This window comes from Ursus americanus, chromosome 21 (assembly GCF_024610735.1).
Source record: "Ursus americanus isolate L20-20 chromosome 21, mUrsAme1.1.p, whole genome shotgun sequence".
Taxonomy (NCBI): Eukaryota; Metazoa; Chordata; class Mammalia; order Carnivora; family Ursidae; genus Ursus; species Ursus americanus.
Window position 1 is genome coordinate 54227543 of NC_142147.1, and position 26557 is coordinate 54254099.

General features: G+C 41.9%; 1 protein-coding gene across 1 annotated transcript; it reads right to left on the reverse strand.

The window, feature by feature from the left end:
- Positions 1–1653: 1653 nt before the first annotated feature.
- Positions 1654–25169, reverse strand: LOC148108322 (uncharacterized). Its single transcript, XM_087871241.1, is given in 5 exon segments — positions 1654–4115; positions 4117–6691; positions 20052–20147; positions 20635–20761; positions 25155–25169. Coding segments are annotated over 5 exon segments (2997 nt in total). The 3' UTR covers positions 1654–3931.
- Positions 25170–26557: the final 1388 nt, after the last annotated feature.

Below are 26557 nucleotides of genomic sequence, written 5' to 3' on the forward strand. Positions count from 1 at the left end.
TGACTTCTAGTTTCATGAAATAGCGGTTGGGGGGCACCTGGGTGGCACAGCGGTTGGGTGTCTGCCTTCAACTCAGGGCGTGATCCCGGTGTTATGGGATCGAGCCCCACATCAGGCTCCTCCGCTGAGACTGCTTCTTCCTCTCCCACTCCCCCTGCTTGTGTTCCCTCTCTCGCTGGCTGTCTCTATCTCTGTCAAATAAATAAATAAAATCTTAAAAAAAAAAAAAAGAAATAGTGGTTGGAAAAGATGCTTGGTAGGATTTTGATTATAAATTTATTAAGACTTGTTTTGTGGCCCAACATATACACTAGACCGGAGAATGCTCCATGTGCATGTGAGAACGTGTTTTCTGATACTGTTGGATGCACGTGCAAAGTCTGTCTGCTTCCTATTATTGTCGTCTCACGTCCCCGTACTGATTGTATCTGGATAACCTGGCCACTATTGAAGGCACAGTACTGAAGTCCCTCTCTAATGAACTGCTGTCTCTTTCTCTGTTCTTGTCTGTTAATAGTTGCTTTACGTGTTAAGTGCTTCTAAGTTGGGTGCATGAATAATTACAAAAGTTATATCCGTTTCTCAAACCGACCCCTTTATTTTGTATTATTTATTCTTTTAGGAAAAACAGGTTCTATTTATTTGAAAAATGTAAAAGATTACTATAGATCAAACAAAATTAGTTTTTAAAAGCAATGGAATATTACTCAGCTATCAAAAAGAACGATTTCTCAACATTTGCTGCAACATGGATGGCACTGGAGGAGATAATGCTGAGTGAAATAAGTCAAGCAGAGAAAGACAATTATCATATGGTTTCTCTCATCTATGGAACATAAGAACTGGGAAGATCGGTAGGAGAAGAAAGGGATAAAGAAAGGGGGGGGGGTAATCAGAAGGGGAAATGAAGCCTGGGAGATTATGGACTCTGAGAAACAAACTGAGGCCTTCAGAGAGGGGGTGGGGGAATGGGATAGGCTGGCGATGGGTAGTAAGGAGGGCACGTATTACATGGTGCACTGGGTGTTATTTGCAACTAATGAATCATGGAACTTTGCATCGAAAACCAGGGATGTACTGTACAGTGACTAACATAATAAAAAAATATTATTATAAAAAAAAAGCAAGTGACTCCTATGTATCCAAATTGTAAACAACACAGCAATCCAATGCACAAGACTGGTTTTTTTTTTTTTTCTGAGAGCGGAAAGCAATCGCGAGAAATGTCTTGTCACTACAGACTACATGAATATAGAATCCTACAGCTTTAATATAATGCAAATCATAAGCACATGTGTTACCTACATTTCTCCAACTTTAAAGGATTGAATGTTTTATATTTACTAAATGCATATATACTGTATACAACTGGTAGTCACCTGTAAGTTACGCTAAAAATTGTGAACTAACTAGAATGTACGGGGTTCCTATGGGAAGATGTACATTTCAGAAAAAACCCAGGTTGAACTAAATCCACTGTCACAACTATGGCCAAGGTGACCCAGACAAAGCCTATCACTTGCAGCCGTATATAAAGAAATACTGCCCAGAAATGATATCAGAAATCTTCCCGATATCCCGGATGAGCCCCCCCCCACCAAAAAAAAAAAAAAAGAAATCTTCCCGAAGGGCATTTTAGTAACCTCCCTGAAAGTACAATCATTTATTTTGGGACTTTAAATAGCAGATAACAATGTAAATTCAATAACATGTGAAAAACATAGGCAACGTTTAATAGCAAGAGGTTAGAAAACGGAATACTGTGGAAAAGATGTAGTAGCCTCAGCTACTTTTGATAAATTACTGGCTACTTGTTACAGGAAATTGCCAAGATTTTCACTGCAATCGTATTTTCCCACATACATCAAAATCTGAAAGCAATAGGTTTTTCTCACATTGTTCTTCAGAGGTTTTTTCCCCCCCAACCCTCAAAACACAGAAAAAGGTTTTTGAAAATCCACTACTTGTTTAGGGGACTCCTAAGATATCCATGTTCACAAAACTTACACAAGCTACAATTGGGGTACGTGGATCAACACCACCACCATTTCTGGGAAAAGGTATTGGTTTTGAAAGAGGGAAGTACTACACAAGTTACATCTTCATACTATTCCTGGCCTTCCGAAACCAAAATGGGGGAAATCCTATTTGACATCTGCCAAACACTATGAAAATAAAAACACGGCACAAAGTCAGCCCTTTATTTTAAATGACCTTTGCTGTGTTTTACTACTCTCTCTGGCTTAATGTTAATTTTGACAGACGTAAGCATAGCTAACCTGCACCCTTTTCTATTCCCTTTGCAGACAATATCTTTTTCCACACCTGCACGTTCAGTCTGACTGTGTTCTTAAAGCTGAAGTGAGGGCGCCTGGGTGGCTCAGTCGATTCAGTGTCTGTCTTCGGCTCAGGTCATGATCCAGGAGTCCCCGGATCGAGTCCAACATCAGGCACCTCGCTCATCAGGGAGTCTGCTTCTCCCTCTGACCCTGCCCCTCTCGGGCTCTCTCAAGAAAAAAAAAATTTTTTTTAACCTGAAGTGAGTCTCTTGACTCTGTTGGGTCTTGTATTTCTTTCCATTCAGGCAATCTGTATCTTTGGATTGGAGAATTTAGTCCCTTCGTATTTAAAGCAAGTATCAACACAAGTATAGAGTTAATGTTGTCATTCTTTTTATTGTCTTCTGGCTGTTTAGAATTATTTGACCCTTTCTTATTCATTGGCTATCTTTGTGACTTGATGGTTTTCTTAAAGGATATACTTAGACTATTTTCGCCCTCTCTATTCTGTATTTATTACTACATTTTTATTTTGTGAGTACCATAAGGTTTAAAGAAGACATCTTATAGGAGTCTATTTTAACTTCTTTCCAGCTTAGTTTTGCATAGTAAAACACTTTAACAACTCCGGTAATTCTTTAAAAATGCCGATGTACAACTGTATCTTATTTTATGGAAGAGTTAGCTATTCTCTGATATCTATGAGGATTTCTTCATTTCAACCACATCAGTTTGTACTTTCCAACAATTAGTATTATAGAGATGTATCATCAGTTTACTGGAGTGCTGTCTCTTTTCCCTTAAAGAGCAATTAGTAAAACATTTAATAAGTCATAAATTTTTTTCATTTTAAAAAATGGAGAATGATGTTCTGAGCACAGACTTCATGATGACCTATATCAATGCTAGAACCACAAACAGAATATCCATTTCGATTTTTTCATATATTTTACGTTCTATTGTCCTTCATCTTCCACGGAAAATAGATATGCATGGATGCCACCTAAGGAAAAAGGGCATCTCTTATCTTTGACACAACAACAATACCCACAGAGTTTCACACACCCACCAGGAATAAATGAATTTTCTGAAGACTTGTGAGAGTAGAAACACACCGATATCCGCAAGTCACAAATCTCATATAGAGTCAATGGAAACACACACACACTAAAATTCCACCCATGCAAAAATCCCTCCATCTTTTAAAGCAGAATACATATATGTTATCTAACTGACTAACCTGGTATGATTACTTCTGATGTCATCTCTAAAGTGACTGATGTACTTGTTTCTATTGTGAATTCTGTGACATATATTTGACATTTGATGTTCAATTCAATACATTTCTACATAATTCTATCTTCAAGTTACTTTTCTTCTCTGAACTCTCTGATGATGATTTCTAAACTGTAAGACAACATCGTTCCTCATTCATTGTGTTTGTACATCTTGAACCGAGACTGCATTTTTGGACACCAAATAAGGATTGTATTCCACTTAAACGCTTGGCCACTTTCTTGACATGTTACGGTTTTGCTCCTGTATGATTAAGGATGAGTTTGAGCAAGTTATGACTTCCACCTAGAAGTTTGCCACATTCTTTCATTTGTAGTATTCTTCCTCAGTATGAACTCTATGATGTTGATGTGGAGTTAGGGATCAACAATCCTTCCAAATTCTCTCACAGTCCTCAAATTTGTAAGACCAGCCTCACGATGAATTCTGTGATGTACAGTAAGACATGGTTTTTGCTTAAAAGCCGTGCCACATTCTGTACATTGGTAAGGTTTCTCTCCAATATGAATTCTGTGATGTTGAGTAAGGCCTGATTTTTGGATAAGCCTTGCGACATTCCTTCCATTTCTAAGGTTTCTTTCCAATATGAATTCTGTGGTGTTGAGTAAGGTGTGAACGCTGATTAAAGGACTTGCCACATTCTTTACATTTGTAAGGTTTCTCGCCAGTATGAATTTGGTAATGGCGAGTAAGGTCTGAGCATGAACTAAAGGCGTTGCCACATTCTTTACATTTGAAAGTTTTCTCCCTGGTATGAATTCTGTGATGTTCAGTAAGGCTTGATGGATGGGTAAAGGCTTTGCCACATTCTTTAGATTTGTAAGGTTTCTCTCCAGTATGAATTCTGTGATGTTGCCTCATGCTTGATTTAAGGATAAAGGCCTTGCCACATTCCTTGCATTTGTAAATTTTTTATCCAGTATGAATTTTGTGACGTTCAGTAAGGACTGATTTAACCCCAAACACCTTGCCACATTCTTTACATTTCTAAGGTTTCTCTACAGTATGAATTTTCTCATGCCTGTTAAGGTTTGATTTATGGTTAAAGGCCTTGGCACATTCTTTACATTTGTAAGGTGTCTCTCCAGTATGAATTCTGTGATGCCCAGTAAGGCTTCCTAGATTGTTGAAAGCTTTGCCACATTCTTTACATTTGTAAGGTTTCTCTCCAGTATGAATTTTCTCATGCCTGGTAAGGTTTGATTTCTTCTTAAAGGCCTTGCCACATTCTTTACATTTGTTAGGTCTCTCTCCAGTATGAATTCTGTGATGCCTGGTAAGGCTTGATGGATCGGTAAAGGCTTTGCCACAGTCTGTACATTTGTAAGGTTTCTCTCCCATATGAATTCTGTGATGCTGTCTAAAGTCTGATTTAACCTTACACACCTTGCCACATTTTTTACACGTGTAAGGTTTCTCTCCAGTATGAATTTTCTCATGCCTGGTAAGGTTTGATTTCTTCTTAAAGGCCTTGCCACATTCTTTACATTTGTAAGGTGTCTCTCCAGTATGAATTCTGTGATGCCCAGTAAGGCCTGATGGATCGGTAAAGGCTTTGCCACAGTCTGTATATTTGTAAGGTTTCTCTCCAGTATGAACTCTGTGATGCCCAGTAAGGCCTGATGGATCGATAAAGGGTTTGCCACAGTCTGTACATTTGTAAGGTTTCTCTCCAGTATGAATTCTCTCATGCCTGTTAAGGTTTGATTTCTTCTTAAAGGCCTTGCCGCATTCTTTACATTTGTAAGGTTTCTCTCCAGTATGAACTCTCTCATGCCTGCTAAGGTTTGATTTCTTCTTAAAGGCCTTACCACATTCTTTACATTTGTAAGGTTTCTCTCCAGTATGAACTTTGTGATGTCCAGTAAGGCCTGATGGATCAGTAAAGGCTTTGCCACAGTCTGTACATTTGTAAGGTTTCTCTCCAGTATGAATTCTGTGATGCACAGTAAGGTGTGATTTCTGGATAAAGGCTTTGCCACATTCTTTACATTTGTAAGGTGTCTCGCCAGTATGAATTCTCTCATGCCTGTTAAGGTTTGATTTCTTCTTAAAGGCCTTGCCACATTCTTTACATTTGTAAGGTTTCTCTCCAGTATGAACTCTGTGATGCCCAGTAAGGCCTGATGGATTGATAAAGGCTTTGCCACAGTCTGTATATTTGTAAGGTTTCTCTCCAGTATGAACTCTGTGATGCCCACTAAGGTGTGATTTCTGGATAAAGGCTTTGCCACATTCTTTACATTTGTAAGGTTTCTCTCCACTACAGACTGTCTTATGTATACGTATTCTTGATGACTCACTAGACATGTTCCCAGGCTTATGATATCTGTATGGGTTTTGTCCCACATGAATTCTCTGACGATCACCCACACTGGAGGACTGATTAAAATCTCTTTCACATTCGTTACCTTCATGAGGATTCTCTCTTATATGCATAGTGTTATATATAAGGTTGGACCTTTGATCAAAGATGTCCCCACATTTAATACGTTCAAAATGGTTCTCTAGAAAATGAGTCCTCAGATGTTTCTTAACATTTGAGCCTTGATGAAGTTTTTTCTCACATTCACTGCCTTGAGCAATTCTGTCTCCACTGAAAATGCACCAGTCATTTTGTAGGGTAGAGTCCTCGGTGAAGGACTTCTCAAGTGGACCCCACTTAGCGGTTGTTTCTTCATTTTTAAACCTCTGTAGTGTAGAAATATTTGACTGAGAGGTCAATGCAATCCTATTTTCAACACTGTTCAAATCATTATTTTCAGCATGGACTAGGTAACTTTCCAGATTTTCCACATTCTCTTTCCATGTATCTGTCCGTTCGAAGAGTTGATTGGAGCTCCTGCTTACAGAAACACCCTGCTTTGCAGAAAGAGTGGACTTAAAATGGAAGGTTTTACAAACTGTTTTATATCCCTCGCCATCTTGGGCAGTGAGAGTCTTATTATGGGCGGCAGTCTCAATTTGGACATATCCTTTACGATCATGATCCCAGTCTATCATTAAGTGTAACTTGTCAAGGACGCTATGTTTATATCGACCCACTGCCACATTTTGAAATGAAGCTTCTTTGCAGGGCTCTGGCAGGAAGCTCAGGGCGCCATGTGAAGATACCGCTGAAAGATATTGAATAATAGAAAAGTCAAGTCATTCCACTTCCTACTTTCAGATAAATACACTGATGACGTCTAACAAACAACCATAAAATCAATCAGAGAGCGTCAGCAAGACAGCTGAGAAGGAATCATCCAGACTTTATTCCTCCATGGACACATAAACTTGCACACAACACCCGGGCCACATAGCTAAGAGATAATTCTGTAGTACTGTCATGGTGTAACACAAATCCCTCTCCTCTCCCTCCAATAATCAGGAAAAGTACCATTATGAGTGAAAATCAAAGAAAGGAAGGTTTTTTTTTTTCTAAGATTTTATTTATTTATGTGACAGAGAGACAGCCAGCGAGAGAGGGAACATAGTAGGGGAGTGGGAGAGGAAGAAGCAGACTCCCAGCGGAGGAGCCCAACGTGGGGCTCGATCCCGGAACGCCGGGACCACACCCTGAGCCGAAGGCAGACGCTTAATGACTGCACTACTCAGGCGCCCCAGAAAGGAAGTTTTTTAAAGACTTATTTGAGAGAGAGAGAGCGAGAGTATGAGCAAGAGGAGGCCCAAAGGAGAGGGGCAAGCACATTCTCATCTGAGCAGGGAGCAGACACAGGATTCAGTCCCACAAACCTGAGATCGTGACCTGAGCAGAAGTCAAAGGCTTAACTGACTGAGCCATTGTGGCCAGTGGAAGAAAGAAAATTTACACATAAAACAGAAATGAACAAAACAGAATTCAGCAAAAATAGGAAAATATCAACAATAGGCAGATTTGGTTTTCAGAAAAAAACAAAAATCAAAATTGACAGACTTATAAATAAATCAAGTAAGAATGAAAGAGGAGACCAAATAAAATCGGAAGGCATGAAAGCAGACACAGTATCACTGATATCATAGAAATAAAAATAATTATGAGGTAGGGGCGCCTGGGTAGCGCAGTGGTTAAGCAACTGCCTTCGGCTCAGGGCATGATCCCGGCGTTCCGGGTTCGAGCCCCACATCAGGCTCCTCCACCAAGAGCCTGCTTCTTCCTCTCCCACTCCCCCTGCTTGTGTTCCCTCTTTCGCTGGCTGTCTCTCTCTGTCAAATAAATAAAATTAAAAAAAAATTATGAGGCAACAATACATAATTATAGGCAAAGAAACAGATACCAAAAAATATCAAAAACATATAACCAACCAGGACTCCAACGTGAAGAAATATTTTTATTTTTATTTTATTTTTTTATAATAATTTTTTATTATGTTATATTAGTCACCATATCCTTAGTTTTGATAATGTTCCCTGATTCATTATTTCCGTATAACACCCAGTGCACCATGCAATATGGGCCCTCACCAGCCTATCCCAATCCCCCACCCTCCTCCCCTCTAAAGCCCTCAGTTTGTTTCCCAGAGTCCACAGTCTCTCATGGTTCATTCCCCCTTCTGTTTACCCCCCTTTAATCTTCCCTTCCTTCTCCTACCGATTTTCCTATTTCTTATATTCCCGAAATGAGTGAAACCATATGATAATTGTCTTTCCCTTCTTGACTTATTTCACTTAGCATTATCTCCTCCAGTTCCATCCATGTTGCTGCAAATGTGTAATCGTTCTTTTTGATGGCTGAGTAATATTCCATTGTATATACGGACCACATCTTCTTTATCCACTCGTCTGTCGAAGGCATCTCGGCTCCTTTCACAATTTGGCGATTGTGGACAATGCTGCTTTGAACAGTGGGGTAGATATGACCCTTCTCTTCACTACATCTGTATTTTTGGGGTAAGTACCGAGTAGTGCAATTGCTGAATCATAGGGTAGCTCAATTTTTAACTTTTTAAGGGACCTCCACACTGTTTTCCAAAGTGGCTATACGAACGTGCATTCCCACCAACAGTGTAAGAGGGATCCTCTTTCTCCACATCCTCTCCAACATTTGTTGTTTCCTGCCTTGTCAATTTTTACCATTCTAACTGGTGTAAGGTGGTATCTCAATGTGGTTTTAATTTGAATTTCCCTGAGAAAAATCACAGAGGAGAACATAGGCTGCAACCTCTTTGATATTGGCCACAGCAACTTTTTTCATGACACATCTCCAAAGGCAAGAGAAACAAAAGAAAAAATGAACTTGTGGGACTCATCAAGATAAAAAGCTTCTGCACAGCCAAGGAAACAGTCAAAAAAACTAAGAGGCAGCCCACGGAATGGGAGAAGTTATTTGCAAATGATGCTACAGATAAAAGACTAGTATCCAAGATCTACAAAGAACTTCTCAAACTCAATACATGGGAAACAAATAATCAAATCAAAAAAAGGGAAAGAAGATATGTACACTTTCCCAGTGAAGACATACAAATGGCTTACAGACACATGACAAAATGTTCAAAATCATTAGCCATCAGGGAAATTCGAATCAAAACCACATTGAGAAGAAATATTTTTACAAATCCTCCAATAATCTACAACTCTTTAGTAGATTGAAAAGTAATTTTTAAAAAGGCCCAACAAAGAAAACTCCCGGGCCAGAGGACTTCGCTGCATAATTCATACAAATATATAATGAGAAATTACTTCACAGCTCCTCAAACATTTCCAAGGAGTAAAGAGAAGGGAGCTGCTGAGAACACTGTCTGTGACACCAGCACTACCAGGTTACCGAAGCCAAAGCAGAGCTGCTACAAGGAAAGGCTGCAAGCTACCACCTGTGAGGAAGATTCCGGCAAAGTCGACAGTAAAGTACAGCCAACTGAATCAGAAGCACACTCCAGCATTTTACAACATAAACAAGTGAGGATTCTTCCGGGAATTCAAGGGTATTTGAACATAGGGAATACTATCAATTTGAGCCTGCATGTTAACAGAATGAGTGTCAAAAATGACACCATCAGGAGCAGCTGGGTGGCTCAGTTGCTTAAGGGTCTCACTCTTGATTTCAGCTCAGGTCATGATCTGGTGGTCAAGGGATGGAGCCCACGTTGGGCTCCATGCTCAGTGGGGAATCTGAGATTCTCTCTCTCCCGCTGTCCCTCCCTCTCTTTGGGAGCTCTCTCTCTTTGTCTCTATAAAGGAAATAAATCCATGTTTTTACAAATAGCACGACTGAGGCGCCTGGGTGGCTCAGTCAGTGAAGCGTCTGCCTTCGGGATCATGACCTGAGCCAAGGGCAGACACATCACTGGCTGAGCCGCCCAGATGCCCCTCTACTGTTTTTTCATAACATGACACCACAGGGAAATAGAAAAAGAACAAATTTAGCTGAAAATCACTAGGAGGAAATACCAAAGAGAAAGCAGGAACAAACAGACACCGAAATAAACAGTAATATTGAAAGCAATGCCCAGTTCTACAAAAAAAACAAACAAAACTTGCAATGCTTTAATGACACTGCCTAAAAAGAAAATGAGAGAAGACTCAAAAACCAAAATGAGAAATGGAAAAAAAAATGATACAATACATAACTACAGAAATATATACTATGATAACAGATTACTATAAGCGGTTATATACTAACAATTTAGGTAAATTAGGGAACAAAAGATAATTCCTAAGAAGCAGAAATAACCAAGTTTGAAATATGAACCTCGTACTGTGAAATAGCAAGTCTTCGTAGACCAATTACAAAATAAAAGTTGAAATTGGAATAAAGATCCCCCCACTACAGAAAAGTCCAAGACTATATGACTTCATTGGTCAATTCGAACAAATACATTAAAAAAAAAAAAGACAAACTTTAGAAATAGCAGAATAGAGGGGGCACAATCAAAATCATTCTATGAGGCCAGCTTTGTACCAGGTTAAAAATGACACGAACAAAAATGTCTACTTTGTCTGATAGAAGTATTGTTACTCGGTTTTCCTTTGACATCCATTTTCATCCCCTCCCTTCCAATCTGCAGGTGTCTTTCATTTGAAAATTAGTCTTCTGTAGGGCTGTCGTGGCAGCCTATTCAGTCTATTCAGCATCTAACTCACTCAGGTCATGATCTTGGGATCCTAAGAGTGAGCCCTGGATCAGGCTCCCCACGTAGCGTGGAGTCAGCTTCTCCCTCTCATTCAGACCCTCACTCTGGATACGCTCTCTGCTTCTCTCTCAAACAAATAAACTTTTAAAAAATAAAATAAAAATGAGGCTTTTGTATACAGCATATAGATGGGTGTGTTTTTTTTAATCTATTCAGATACCTTATGAGTCTTGATTGAATGAAAATGTACTATACACTCTGAAATAATTATTCAGACATACGTGTTTATTGCCATTTTAGTTCTTGTTTTGTCACTGTTTCTGGAGATTTTCTCTGCTGCCTTCTTGTCGGTATCACTTCTGCTGTCTCACCTGCACTCAAGATTCTGCTTTAACATTTCTTGCAGGGCTGGTTCCTTGGTCAAGCTAATTCCACCCCTCCACAGGGAATTTCAGCAGCCACTCTTCTGAGCCACCTTTTCCTTTCCCTCGTCCTGCCGCCATCAAACATATTCTCGGAAACAGCTCCCTCGTTGACAAGCAGTGCAGGGACAATCTGCTTGTGGCTGCAAGGCTAGATTTCTTAGTTTGGACTCCAGTCAAACCACAGCCTTCAAAAATATCCAGTGTTCCCTCTACCTTACTTGTTCCCACTGTTTCATGGTACAGGCGCTCTTCTGTGTTTAACTCAGGCTGCCTCCTAAAATCTGACTTTGCCTAATAGGAGCATGTACATAAAAATCTGATGCACTTACCAGTATTCCTCAAAGAAATGCCTTATAAAGAGAAGACATAATGAGCCATGTGGCCATTATCACATACATGTTAAAGGTGAGACAGGAGAGAGAGCCCACTGCAGGGGAAACATCTTAAGAAGCTCTCACAGAAATGACTCTTCTTCACGTGTCTTCTGGACTCTCAGCCTGTGACGACTCCAGCATTCACTTCTGAATCCTGGGTTCCTCCTGGGAACTCTCACCTCTCTCCCATGTCCTCTCCTTTCTCTAGCACTGTGTTACAGATAAATTCACTTTGCAAAGTTTATATCCTACCATGAACACATAGGATTCCCTTGATGTGTAGAGTTGGTTGGCTTTCGTTTACATGCAACGTCGTAAAAAGTAGTTTAAGTGATACATGTTTAGGCATATCTGTATCTAGTTCTCTTTCTTTTCTATTAAACTACAACTGACATTCAATGTTACATTAGTTCAGGTGTACCACACAGTCATTTGACAACTCTCTAGGTTCTCCTATGCTCACCCCAAGTGTAGCTACCAGTTGTCACCCTAGGACACGATCACAACACCACTGACCATCTTTGCTATGCTGTACCCATTATCCCCATGACATATTAATTCCCTAACTGGAAGGCTGTACTTCCCATTCCCCTTTACCCACATTGCCCATCCTCTGTCCCATTCCACTCTGGAAAACAGCAGCTGGTTGATTGTATTTATGGGTCTATTTTGCTTTGTGGTTGTTCTTCCCTGCCATTTGAGACAATGGGAAGAGACCTAGAAAAGGTATTATGCTAAGTGAGAGAAGTTGGACAGAGAAGACATACCATATGATGTCACTTTTAAGTACAATCTAAAAAACAAAACAATGAACAAACCAAAGCACAAAATGGCCCATAAACACCTATTTTGTTTTGACTAAGGTCCATGGATAGTCTCAAGAAGGCCAAAAATTCCAAGATTCCACACATTCTATAATGTCACAAGTTGGCCTGTAACAACCTTGCAATGCTGCTTGGAGACAGAGGACTCCCCGGTCACAGTCCGAAGGACCTCGTGGCTCATGACACAACAAACACCATGAGCTTCTTCGTCACACTGATGTCACGTGCCCGCTGCGCAGCCCAAATCCTACACGTAGATGCCGCACATGCGGACAGTCTGTATCACAGCTTTGTGACCCTGTGCGAACGAAACCCAGTGTCTTAAAGGATCGTCTAGCCTATCTACCTGAACTCTGCCACGGAAGGAGAGATCTCTACTTCCCTATATGATAAAACAATCATGCTCTATCCATGGGCACTATCACTATATTCCAAAGCGTTGTTATACACAAACTTCAATGGAAAGACAAGAAGAAAAATGCTCAACGCCTCCATCCATAAGACAAGGAGAAACAGAAGCCCACAGAGAATCATCTTCCAACAATATCCATCACTCAGGTTGACGCTGGTTCGTTCCTCCCTCATTTTCCCATGTGTACAACACCTTGTCAAATACTCCTTAATCTGACCCAAGATCTGGGAGAAAATCTATTCACTTTACATCATGAAACACTGTTAAAGACTATGATCTGCAGGATGCAATACAGTAGAATCCCATGAGCTGTAACATTCTCTTGTCAAGATCCCCATAGCTCTTGTATTTGAACAGGTAAAAAAAATCCCAATACCCATGAGAGTCTTCCTTCAATTTCTGCTGTGAGCTTTCTAAAGGAGAGGTGAGGAAACAACTTTGCAAAAGCATACAGTTTACATGCATCTGAAAAGATGAGAGGATTTTACATTTCTTCCCGGGAACAGTAAGCCCTGCATGTAGTCGAATCACGGCACATTATAGTAAAAGGGCTGAGGATTGGGAAACACATAAGAATTGGCGCAGGGTGTTCAGGAAGTATCAATGGGGAATAGTAACAACAGCCATGTAGACATAAAAGATGCAGGAGGTTGAGTCAAATGAAACCGAAGTACCTCAATGACAAAAGTACTTTGGGTGGCTCTGAACTTAGGTGAAGACCTGGAGGAAATGTTGATCTTATGAATAGACTTGACCTACTGTTGTGCCTCTACGAGATGCAAATGAAGGAACGGCGGGTGTACATCAAGAGCTCACAACATGATTTCAAGTTGTAACAATGATGCTGGAGAGAGCAAATGTATAATTTTCCTCTGACATCCACAATACTATGCCTAATAGGATTCCCTTCAGGATGTTCTGCTGCTCATTCGGCACTGACATACAGAGGAAAATGAGAAACTCGTGCACGTGGAAGCTTTGACTTGATCTCCTTCCAAGCAGAGTACATATGGCTAATCTTAATGGTCTAGAAGACACCCAAGACCCCCACTGCACTACAATGGACATACTCCTGGCCAGTCCCTAAAGATACCAAGGAAGCTGACATCCAAAATCATGACAGAAATCTCGTCACCCAAAAGCCATCACTCTTGGTGGGACTCCACTGGAGAAGATGACCAGTGGGTTGACCATACTCATGTTTGGCAGTAAAATCTGTAAAACTTAACCTAAGCCCAGGGAAGTAAAGGGAGAGAGATCATGGTAAAAACAGCCATCAGTTTGCCAAGATTCCAGCTACACTCAATGATAACTACATTATCGCTACTGCCAAGCCCTGAGAAGGCATTCTGCTGTGGGAACATGGGCATCATAATTCACTGAGCAGCTGGATGGCTCAGTCGGTAGTCCATGCGACTCCTGAGCTCAAAGTTTTAAGGTTAAACCCCATGTTGATTACAGAGATTACTTAAAAATAGAATCTTAAACAAGAGAAAACCTCAGTCACTACACAAACCAAAGAAGACGTTGTTTAATGCATTTCTGAGCAAAACTGAAAGTGAATTAATGATGTTATTAGAAAAACAGAAAAGAGTGTATTTCTGTGGTCTTGGTATAAGAGACTATTTCTAAAAATGGTAAAAACCACAAACCATGGGATGTCTGGGTGGCTCAGTCGGTGAAGTGTCTACCTTCAGCTCAGGTCATGATACTAGGGGCTGGGATCGAGTCCCGAACGGGGATCCTCGCTCTTCGGGGAGCCTGCTTCTCCCTCTGCATGCTGCTGCCCCTGCTTCCCCCCACCGACAAATAAAATATTTTTTAAAAAAGAATGTATCCATTTATTTAGAGAAGGAGCATGTGAGAGCATAGCAGGGGAGGGCCAGACGGAGAAGGAGACAGAGAAGCCCCAGCGGACTCCACGGAGCCCGAGCCCACTCTGGGGCTCCATCCCCAGACCCTGAGATCCTGACCTGAGTCGAAATGAAGACATGGATGCTTCACTGACTAAGTCACCACGCACAGCTCTCTATCTTACATTAATGTAGATAATGATTCCCTGAAGACTTACTCCACCCTGACTTCTATCACTCCTCTACGTCAACCACAAACGGCATCTCCATGTGCACTTTCCTCACACACCGTACACCACAGCTTTGCCACGTATTTGACATTTGTAGGATTTCTATCATTGTACACTCTCTGATGTTTAGGAAGCTGTAGTTCTGCTTAAAGATTTGCCACATGTTTTTCTTTTATTTACATTTGTCAGCCTTCTCACCACTATGTACTACCTTCTGTTGATACGTTTTGAGTGGTAGTCAAAGGCTTTGCCACATTGTTTACATGTGTAAGATTTGTTTCCCATATGAAATCTCTGTCGTTGACCAAGTTCTGAAGTTAGTTCAGATGTTTGCCAGAGTTACTACATTCAGAAGTCTTCTCTCCAGTGAGGACACAATGAGGTACGCTAAGATTGGAGCTTCCATCAAAGACATTCCCACATGTATTACTGTTACACTAGTTCTCTGGAAACTGAGTTCACTGAGGCTTCTTAAGATTTGACCCTTGATTCATGTTTTTCCAACATTCATTCCATTGATATGTTCTGTCTCCATTACAAACACCTCAGTAATTCTGGAAGCTAGAAAGGCCTTTAGTGAGGACTCCCAGTGCACAACACGTAACAAGAAAATTGCTCCACATTACGCATACCTATTGAACAGTGACTTTTCCATGAAGACCCCCCACCATGTTCATCAAAATCAGAGACATTGGAAAAGGACAGATGATGTGTTCGTTGAAGAATAATGAACATTCTACAAGACTTCTCAAATCAATCCCATTTAGAATTTTTATCTTCCTTTTTCCATGCCTCACTTTCACAGATGTTCCTGTGCATGACTCATCCAAACTTATGTTTGAAGTGGTTCCAATGATTATCTTCACCATGGACTAGGGTTTTTTCTAGAATTTACAAACGCCCATTCAAAGAAGATGTATGTATACAAATAGATTTGGGTCCTTGGGTTCAAAGACATCGTTCTGAACATATAACTGACTTAGGTGAGGTTCAAACTCTATGCCCCACAGAATGTTTTACCCTTGATCTCTTCTGGTAGGAGGGAGTTCATTACATGTAACTGTCCCACTTTGCTTTGATTCGTCATAACACCCTTCCTGCCCTTCCCTCCCCCATCACATTACCAGGCATTCATAAGTATAGATACTCAGGGCTCAGGGCTAGAGCTTCCATATGTTCCCATATCACAATATTCTTTGCCTCTCTTTGCTAACAGGCCTAGAGTATTACGGAAACAAACAACTAAGAGATACAAAATTAGTTATCCCACTCACTATGCTCACACGCATATACATTAAAGTGCTAACATGCCCCATTAATACCTACCCTAGGGCATCAGCAAAGGAGGAATTCGAAGCACTTGGCCTTTGCTCTTCCATGGAGACAAAAATGGACCGATTTACCTTTTAGAGTGCTCCAGAAGCCAGCTGGGAGAACCCAACACACCCAGCAAGTACCAATGCAGAAGAGCCACATCAAAGAGACAAGGGAAGGCTTTGATGCTTGCCCACGGCAGCTGCTCACCCTCCCTGACACTCCATGGCCACACTGTGAGAAAACTCCTACATGTGAGTGACCTGTGTGTTCAATGATCTGACCTCTCTGCAGCTGCCTGAGGAACGGAAGGCACTTCTGTCATGCACAACATGGAAAAAAGAGGGAAGGAGCGCGCCCTCTGGAAGCACGGTGGTAGGTGCTCAGACCAAACGGACTATTTGTTCAGACACAGAGAGATAATAGAGCTGAAGGGAAACAGAGGAAGGTATCACGGGCTGTAAAGTAACTGCACTTTCGTAACCTGGGAAATTACAAGAATCTTGACACGACAAATACCCAGAATATGTGTGACACGCACCATAATTACTATGATCTGTGTGCTTTTCTGCAGAGCAAGTCCAGAAACCTGGGCCCAGAGGCTCTTTTTCTTTTTTAATCCTGAAATGTCAACAAAAGATCACAAGGCTACAAAAGATATAGAAAAATGTGTTCCAACCACAAGAACAAATTAAATATCACAAAGGGACCCTCAAATATGAAGAACTCTGCATTGCATGACAAAGGTGTAAGCATCATAAAGCTGTGCATGGAGACAGGAGGAGACAACAGATAGGGAACTAGATGGTACCAGCAAACTGGGCACGACCAAAATGTAACCCAAAGAGACAAAGTATATAAACCAACCACCCAGGAATTGGGAGCTGAAGAATACAATCACTGAACTTAAAAACACACCAATGGGTCACCCACAGACTTTATCAAGCAGAAGAAAGAATCAGACAAGCTAAAAACCCCTTGTTTTAAACTGTCTACTAAGAAGACCAAGGAAAAATGCGGGAACAGACACAGTCTGGGGACTCAGGGGACACCTTAAGTGGACCGATATGTACATTAAGGGGACCCCATGAGGGGAGTGAAAGGGGGCAGAGAGTTGACACGAAGAACTAAAGGCTTCTACTTTACATATATGTGCCAAAGAGAGACCCATTCAACAAAATCTCAGGAATTCACAGTAGGATCAATGTCAAGACATGAACACAGTGACTCATTATAAATAACCTATCAACAATCAGAGGTGAGGGCACCCGGGTGGCTCAGTCGGTTTGGTGTCCCCTTTGGCTCATGTCATAATCCCAGGAGCCTGGGATCAAGCCCCACATAGCGCTCCCTGCTCACCACTCCCCCTGCTTGTGTATCTGATTGCACTCTCACTCTCTCTCTCCATCATATAAAGAAATAAAACCTTAAAAAAAAATCACACATGAAAAGAGAATTTTGAAAAAGCCTGACAAGAGCAACTCCTCTTCTGCAGAAGAGCCCCTGTAAGATGATTACTGCAGTTCTCAGCAGACCCTACAGGAAGAAGGGAATGGGATCGTGTATTCGAGTACAGAAAGATTCAACAGTCTGCACCAAGAGTCATCTACCTGGCATAATCTACCTGTTTTCCACGAAGGGAAAATGAGGACTATGCCTAGTAAAAGACCCTTCAATTTACTAGTAAACCTGTCCTACAAGAAATGTGAAAGGAAGTCTTTCTGGTTGGAAACGAAGGATTCTAAAGGGTAACTGGAACCACAGGACAACATAAAACTCCTGCTCATGTCAGTACGTACCCAATTCTAGAAACCTGCAGTGCTGTAATGAGGTAGCACAATCACTTGTATTTCTGCTACAGAATTGTCTTAAACAGAAGCGTAAAATGCACAAATCTGCATAATAAATAAACTACACCACATAAAAGATAGAACTTGTGATAGTGGTAACATCCAACAGGTTCAGGGATGGAGAGGATGAAGGAGAAAAGTTGCCTATAAAATTGACGACAGCAGTTGAAAATGGTTTCTTATACCTGTAAGATGTTTTAAGGAATCTCTAAGGCAACCAGAATGAAAATACAGACAGAAGACAGAAAAGTGAATAACAATGGTGTCAAACCATATCATGCATAGAACACCAGAATTAAGATAAAATATAGGATCTACACAATATACAGATGTACAAAAATCGTAAAATTGCGTTCAATTCACCAAAAGTGCTTCTCATGCCAAGAGAATATAAATTCAACAATAAATGTTGGAATTATTGTGATTATTATAACAACTCTCCTAGATATGCTAGAACATTCACCACCACCAGAAATACACAAGACGAGTTACACACTCTGTAGGGGTGATATTTCATAGACACATACATAATGTTCCTGGGAAAGGACACAAACCTGATTCACATTTGAGTCACACATTGTTCAAAAGTGTACAGGGCTGAAAACTGTCATCATATCACAAAATACATCGGTAAAGAAAAAAAAAAAGGCCACAATTAACTAACATTGAGGAAAGTCCCATACAAAAAGAAGCCCGTTATTAAGGAATTCCAAAATGAGAACAAGCCAAAATTGAACTGAAAAAATGCCACATAATGCAATATACGAATTATTGAAAAGAAAACCTTCAATACAGGTAGAATTTTAAACCTGTGTATCCATGAAAAACAGGCATTGTCTATTTTGGCATAAGTTCACTGACAGTAAAACTGTAAGGATTATTCATTACAATCAACCATGAAAAGCTGTAATGAAAAATATTATGAATAAGGACATAAGTGACATCAAAAAATGTATTCTGTTACTCATATATTCCTCCTCTTACACAGAATTCAAGGGTATAACCCATTCCTTAAAACAAAGCAGAGAAGCAAAAACCTTCCCTCTCTAAATAAACACCGTCACAGTTATAAAATATGCTGACAATCATTTTATAAGAAAGAAATACAGGGGAGTAAATCCAGATACATTCCTGAGAAAGTAGTAAAAAAACCTTATGATTAATTTTTCGTGAAGTAAAATTCCAACAGCAACGGGACATTTTTGTCACTAGGGGAATTTTACCATCTACATCACTTCTTACACAGCACATGCCCACGTCACATCAGAACTTTTGATCTAAGAAATAAGAGCTGAGCCTCAGAGACAACTAATAAGAAAGTGCAAACTTATGACAACGTCACAGGAACTTCTTACTATATGAGACAAAATTAGTAAATGATGCACTTACTAAGAAGCCAAGAAATGAGACTTTACTACAGGCTGCCGGTTACAAATGAGGTAAATCCCGCATAACATTACTGTATGTAGGAAATCTAAGGACATACAGAGACATTACCTTATTTCACCACCGAGGAATGGAACGCATGGAGGGGAAATGTCGTCTTCTTGTTAATACAAAGGAAAATGAACATACGGAGTAAAATAAAGGATTGTATTTTCTCCTGTTAGGGAAGTGCTCTGTTGCCTGATGACATTACTGAGTCTCCATTGTGTACAATTAAGACTGAAGCCTCCAGAAAACTAGAAAGCATGAACCAGAAACACGTGATGTCTGCCTTCAGTGTTGCGGGGATTCCTGAGCCAATCCCCAGTATGCCCCACACAACTCGGCACACTTTCTCCCAGGAGGCAAAGTGGAACTTAGAAGAGGCTTAGCGCAGAGGCCCTCAGGAATACAGAGATTTCTCAAAAGCCCTCAAAGCAATGGAAAAGCTCTCTGATTATGGAGGCCCTCCCACACCCTGGAACCCTCACTGTGGCTGTGAGGGACCATCACTGGAGCTGAAGCAGAAGCCTTCGAGAATATGAAAGCATGACAATACTGTGAAAAGATGTCCCTCTGTGACAGACGGAACAATACACGTGGGCTTCTCCAACTAATTTTCATGCCAGCAGAGCTACTGGAACCACATTTCAAGGTCTGTCTTCCTTCTCCTCCTTGGACGTCCCTCAGTCATCAGCTTCATTCATTCCCACCTACCTGGATCAAAGACTACTGTCTTGTTCCTCTTCTCATCCCACAGCTCCTTCCTCTGCTCCAAAAAGGAGACCAAATCAGGCTTGGACACAATGAGACCTGTTTAATAAAGAAACAGAATATAAGTATGGCTGTGGATTCTTGCAAGCCACTACTGGGCTCAGTAGGGAAGAGAGGACATTGTAGAATTCTAGAAGATGATTTCCCCAACACTGTTCACCAACAGCCCCTGTAGAACATACAGGAGTTTCAAACACTCACTTCCTAACTTGCACTTACAAGTTCTACCGAGACAATAAGGCGGCGTAAAAATTGGAGTTTAAACGCAGGCAGTAGCGCTCCACACCACGCCAGGTTCAGAACTACCGCTATTCCACAGAAATGATGTGACCCTAAGGAAGCAGAAGCTAAAGCTGAAAAGGAAACATCAGGAAGATTTTTGTCTCCATCTACAAATCCTTACTTTTCTTCCTTAGTGCAGTGACCTGAGTTCCACGTGCAAAGAGGAATCATCCAAGAGACAGTCTTGAAAGGAAGAACGAAACCCCGAGTGTGGACTGGGAAATCTGGAAGGAGTCATCCTCACCCAAGAACAGGAGGTGTCCATAGTTCTCCAGCACCACGTCCGAGTAGAGTTCCCGCTGCGTGTGGCTCAGGCATTGCCACTCCTCCTGGGAGAATTCTATGGCCACGTCCCCGAATGTCAGCAGTCCCTGCAAGACATACCACCGTCACCAAGTGGCCATCGACAGAGTTCACAGTGGTCCCTAAGATCAAGAGGGAGTTAGTGTCACCAGCTAGACCCCAACATCTGACCTACACTGCTTACCACTGTACCCCCCAAATTAGATCCCACATTTTACTTCAGTTCTTCTGTCCACCTTATCCTTTACTTCAGCCAAAACACCCGTGGGCAGAGAATCCTGCGGGGAAAATAGAAACTATCCAATGAAATGTAATGACCGCCCAGCGGAAGTGCTTGGGCTAACCCAGTTTGAGGCAGAGGGACCCGGATGTATCCCATGGAGTGATCTAGTTACCTTTACCTCAATATAAAGCTAGTATTCTCCATCCCTGGAGAAGCAGAAACCTCATGTACCGAATGTGCAAAGGGATCAGGTTTGAACTCAGGTTATGATCCTAGAGTTGACTGAAAAGGACACACAGGTCCATAAAGAGAAGACTCTACACCAGTGTTCATAGCAGGTGTCAAACGTGAGAACAATGATAGAAACAAAAAGTTATCCCCACAAAACCAGTTTATCTATTTACATTTCATGCACCCATCCACACATGTAGGAAGTAGTTATACACACGTGAAAAGTGATAGAGTAGAAAGTTCTCATGATCAGTAATTCAAGAACAATTTTCAATGACTTCACTCTTATAAATCACCTTGTGGATGATGATGTTTCTTTTATTCACACTATCAACACAAACACAGAGAATGATACACATAAAACAGCTATTATTTAGGAGTCTGCCATGATGAAGGATAGAGGCAGAAAAATGTTCACCTTTAACTCAGAAGGCTGACCTACAGACGGCATAGCTCTGCTAAGAGTCAAATACATGCTACTTGTTATCTTACGTTCTCTTAACTGCCTGTACATTTCACCGATATTAACATCGAATGGAGAGATAGCATCGGACAGATGGGTCAAAAGTAACAAGCACAAATTCAAAGAAACCTTTCTGATCTTATACTCGGTGCACCTACCCTCCCCCTTGAACACTAAGCATGAAACCACCCGCTTCATGCAGCCAACGTGCAGCTCTTTCTGCCCACAGCTCCTGTCCGCGAGCTACTCAATAAACCGACTCTCGGGCACCGTAACACATCTCAAGAATTCGTTCCTTACCATCATGCTCAAGGATCCCACAACACAGCATTTCATTGATGCTTTTTGTCAATCATTATCTGTGATATAATTCAGGGTTTAAGACACTCAAACATGTTAATTAGAGAATTCTTGTTTTCTTCATCTGAAAATTCACTGAAGGAAATAGGGCTTCTGGATGATGCAATGGCTCAGGTGTCCAACTCTTGGTTGGTTCAGGTCATGGTCTCAGGGTCCAGGGATCCACTCAGCACAGAGTCTGCATGAACTTCTCTCCCTCCCCCTCTGGCTCTACGGGATCACCTCTCCTCCTCTCACACACACTAGTTCTCTCACTCACTACAATAAATAAATACAGTACTCTTCTTTTTTTTAAATGAAGAGAATGTCTACCACTTGAGTGTGGAATAAAGTAAAAACTCACAGGATGGCGGTATGACTGACTTAGATCCCCCAGGCCCAGGAGACAATACTACCAACTACACGAAGGTGAGAGTCTTCATTTGTGCAGTGGAAACTGATGTAGGGGTATTGGGGGAAATGGTCAAGAAAGTATTTCTGAAGACATTTTTCATGAAAGAAATCCGTTCTCATTAAACGTCAGGGACAGGACCCGTTGGCAGAAGAGCTGCAGTGTGACTGTGAGAAGGTACTGACTATAAACTCTTCATGTAGGGGTAGAGATAACAGAAGTCTCTGAGGGGATTTTGCTATGTTCAAGAGGATCCTGGAGGTCTGGCTATGGTCAAGCTAAGGCTGCTTTTGCCTCCAGCAAAGCATTAACACTAAGGCACTTGGGAATTCCTTGAGGAAACTCAATCTTTCCATGTGCCAAGTATCCATCTGTGGGCTGCAAGTTGCAAGGACATTTCCTTCTTCTCTACATTTCTTTTGCTTTGTTCTCCTGATCAGAAACTACAAGCAGGGGCGCCTGGATGGCAAAGTGGTTAAGCGTCTGCCTTCGGCTCAGGGCGTGATCCCGGCGTTTTGGGATCGAGCCCCACATCAGGCTCCTCCGCTATGAGCCTGCTTCTTCCTCTCCCACTCCCCCTGCTTGTGTTCCCTCTCTCGCTGGCTGTCTCTATCTCTGTCAAATAAATAAATAAAATCTTAAAAAAAAAAAAAAAAAGAAAGAAAGAAAGAAAGAAAAGAAACTACAAGCAAAGAGAAACTCAATGGAAAGAAGCTTCCAGGTGAAATGGGATGGTTTCTGCACATCACCCAGTATATCTGTCCAAGACCCTTAGGAAATAAGAAGGACGTTTGAGCCTTACAGGGGGAGCTATCTGGCAGAGACTCAAGCCATTAAAAGAAGTTAATATCAGCTGCAATGGAACATTGATCATCGGCCCCTAGGCACATTGAAGGACCTGTTGCTTGGTGTTGAGTAAGGGACAGGTGGGGCTAGGGAGGGGTGGACAGCTACGGGGCTAATTGACCAGGCTCACCAAAAATCCCAGGAAAGAGGGACATAAAGAAAACAAGAGCCAAGGGAATGTGACGAGACCACCTCGTTTGTTTTAAACACCAGAGATGACATATTCAAAGGAGAAGTAATCATGCTGCTATCAGCGGTGACCTCAAGGAGATTGAAGGCCCCTGGTCAATTTTCTACAAAAGACCAACCATAAAGGCGTTAGGTAGCAACCATTCGGGACCCCGCTCACTCTAGAAAGCTTGCTTTCTGTTCTCACCTTCATGTGATAAACTATCACTGTCTCCTTTTGTGCCTGATACTCATTCTGCTACACCACACAAGAACCCGGCACCATGTGTTCCTTCTAGAGGCCTCCTTTCAGGCAAACTGGCTTGAGTACTGGAATGGGGGAGGGGCCGGTGACTCTCTGCCTGAATGCAGACAGGCCCATGAGCGACCCACCCCCAAAGAGCCATAGGTCCTAACTCACCAATGGGCTACTTACAACCAGATACGGTTCCCCAAAAGGGAAGATTCCATCTGTTCCCAGACTGCCTCATCTTCCCCTTTAAAACCAGGCCCCACCCACTACCTCCTGGCACTAGGCCTCTCTGGTGTCCTCCCCACCCCCGCTCCCTTGCAGTGCATTCAGTGAGCTTCTGGCTCCTTTGTTCTGCCTCAGCTGAATTCTCTCACTTCCCCTGGCAGTGGCCCATGCCTGCTCATCACCCAAAATCCCCATCTGCTCAAGAGACACCCCATTTAGGTACCACATTCTTGTACCCCTAAACAGTAAACCGGCGTATCAATTATATTATGAGAATACAGTCGATTTATACAAACTTCAATCACATATACTTTCCTGGTCTGGTAACACCTAGTCTATTTTAGATACATTCTATAGGATATGAACCCCCTCTTTTTTCAGAGAATATTCCAAGTGATTCTGGATATCGTATCATATTCACTGTTTATCTGTGCATTTTCTTTTTTTTTTTTTTAAGATTTTATTTATTTATTTATTCAACAGAGATAGAGACAGCCAGCGAGAGAGGGAACACAAGCAGGGGGAGTGGGAGAGGAAGAAGCAGGCTCCTAGTGGAGGAGCCTGATGTGGGGCTCGATCCCACAACGCCGGGATCACGCCCTGAGCTGAAGGCAGACGCCTAACCGCTGTGCCACCCAGGCGCCCCAATCTGTGCATTTTCTTATTCCTGGTCTACACGGAGCTGATAGGCACCTAGATGGGGCCTAAATAAGACCATTTTCCATCACTGATATCCCAGGACCAGACCCCTTCAGCAATAGGAATCTTTAACTCAACACCTTCCCAAGCATCTGTCACCAAGGGACTATTTGCAATACTGGCAGGCAGGTCTTTCATTCAAAGTGAAAACCGTTGATGACCTACTCTAAGCCAGGTTGGAGAGAAGGGATAGAAGGCTCTGGTTCGGGGCACCTGGGTGGTGCAGTCATTAAGCTTTTGCCTTCGGCTCAGGGCGTGATCCTGGTGTACTGGGATCGAGACCCATATCGGGCTCCTTAACTGGCAGCCTGCTTCTTCCTCTCCCACTCCCCTGCTTGTCTTCCCTCTCTCGCTGCCTGTCTCTCTCTGTCAAATAAATAAATAAAACCTTAGGAAAAAAAAAAAAAAGAAGCCTCTGACTCATAGGGGTAAATGGTTCTAAAGACCAAATTTGAGTATCATGTCTGAAAAGGTTTGAAAACTGGGTGTAAACATAGAGCAGAAACATCAGAACTAGAAAAAAAATCAATATTAATTTCTAAATGTAAGGAATTTCTCAAGAAAAAGACGATAGGGCTTTGGAACTCGCACGCCAGGCTTACCTGAGAACTGGCCATTTCTTCACCAAATCCTCTAGACTTCTGGCTCAGAAGGATCCCAGGAGAAATCACAGCTGCACCAGGAGAAAATGCCTTTAAAGCCCCCAACAGGGCGTCTCCACCCATTAAAGTCTTGCCTGCAGGCAGGACTTTCAAATGCACAAAAAGGCCCACTTTCCTGCCCTTTGTGTCAGGAGCTATTCAGAAACAATGAATTCTTCCTTGGAGACTAATCTTGGAATTTTTCCTTCTCTGGTTCACGGGGCCTCCCCCACCACAGAAACACAGAACTTCTGCTAGAGCAGAAAGAAGAAAGGTGTCCTGCATGAACCTGATGCTTCCAGATTCCCGTGGCAGTGCCCTTGTTCCCTCTCCTTGAGCAAGCCTGCCCTCTGGTTAAGCCTGTTTAACCCTGGCTTCACCTAGAATCGCCAGGAGCATTTAATGAAAACATCACAGTTGTTTCCCCCCTCACCGATAGACAGAATCTGGGGTTGGGGGACACGGGATTTGATCCCTTCTTGAACCTACTGGGAAGCATTTGGGGAGGTGACCAGGCAAAAAGCACTAATCGGGGCTGTCGTTGTTATTCTGATTTACTCCACGCCTTGTCCAAGGATCACTATTTCTGGAGATTTACACTTTCACCCTCTTTCTGCTACAGGGAGGGAACCACCCTTACAAATGGAGCTTTCCCTTAGAGATGCAAATGTCTACTACAAAAATAGCCAGGTTTCAGAGCTCTTTCTTGGTCTGCTGTTTCTTCTTCTTCTCCTCCTTCTCTGCCTTCTCCACCTCCTCCTCCTCCCCCCCTCCTTTTTCTTCTTCTTCTTCTTTTTAAAGATTTATTTATTTGAGAGAGAGTGAGAGAGCAGAGACAGGAAGAGTAGCAGAGGGAGAGGGAGAAGCAGACTCCCCACTGAGCATGGAACCCACCATGGGGTTTGATCCCAGGACCACGACAGAGTCAAAGACAAGCGCTTAACTGACTGACACATCAAAGCACCCCTGTCTGCTCATTCTCTAAAATACCAGACGAAAAGGATCCTTATGCTAACGAGACATATGTTGGGGTGACAACATGTGCTCCGTCAGTAGGTAAATGGTTACTTTCATAACTAAGTGCCGCAGTCTTTTCCAAAGGGAAAGTACATTACTCACTCCCATCAGCAATACATGAGCATTCTAATTCCTCAACATGCTCCCTGAAATTTGGTGTGAACCTTTTTCTTTATCTTTCCCATTCTAGAAAATACGGGGTCGTTTCTCTCTGCAAAAAATGAAGCGGTCTTCCTGCAGTTGTCCTGGTGACTGAACTGAAACCACGTAAACACATAAAGCTAAACAAAATCAAAATGGCTACATTCAAACGTCAGCAAGCCTTGGTATTAAATCCTTTTCCCTCT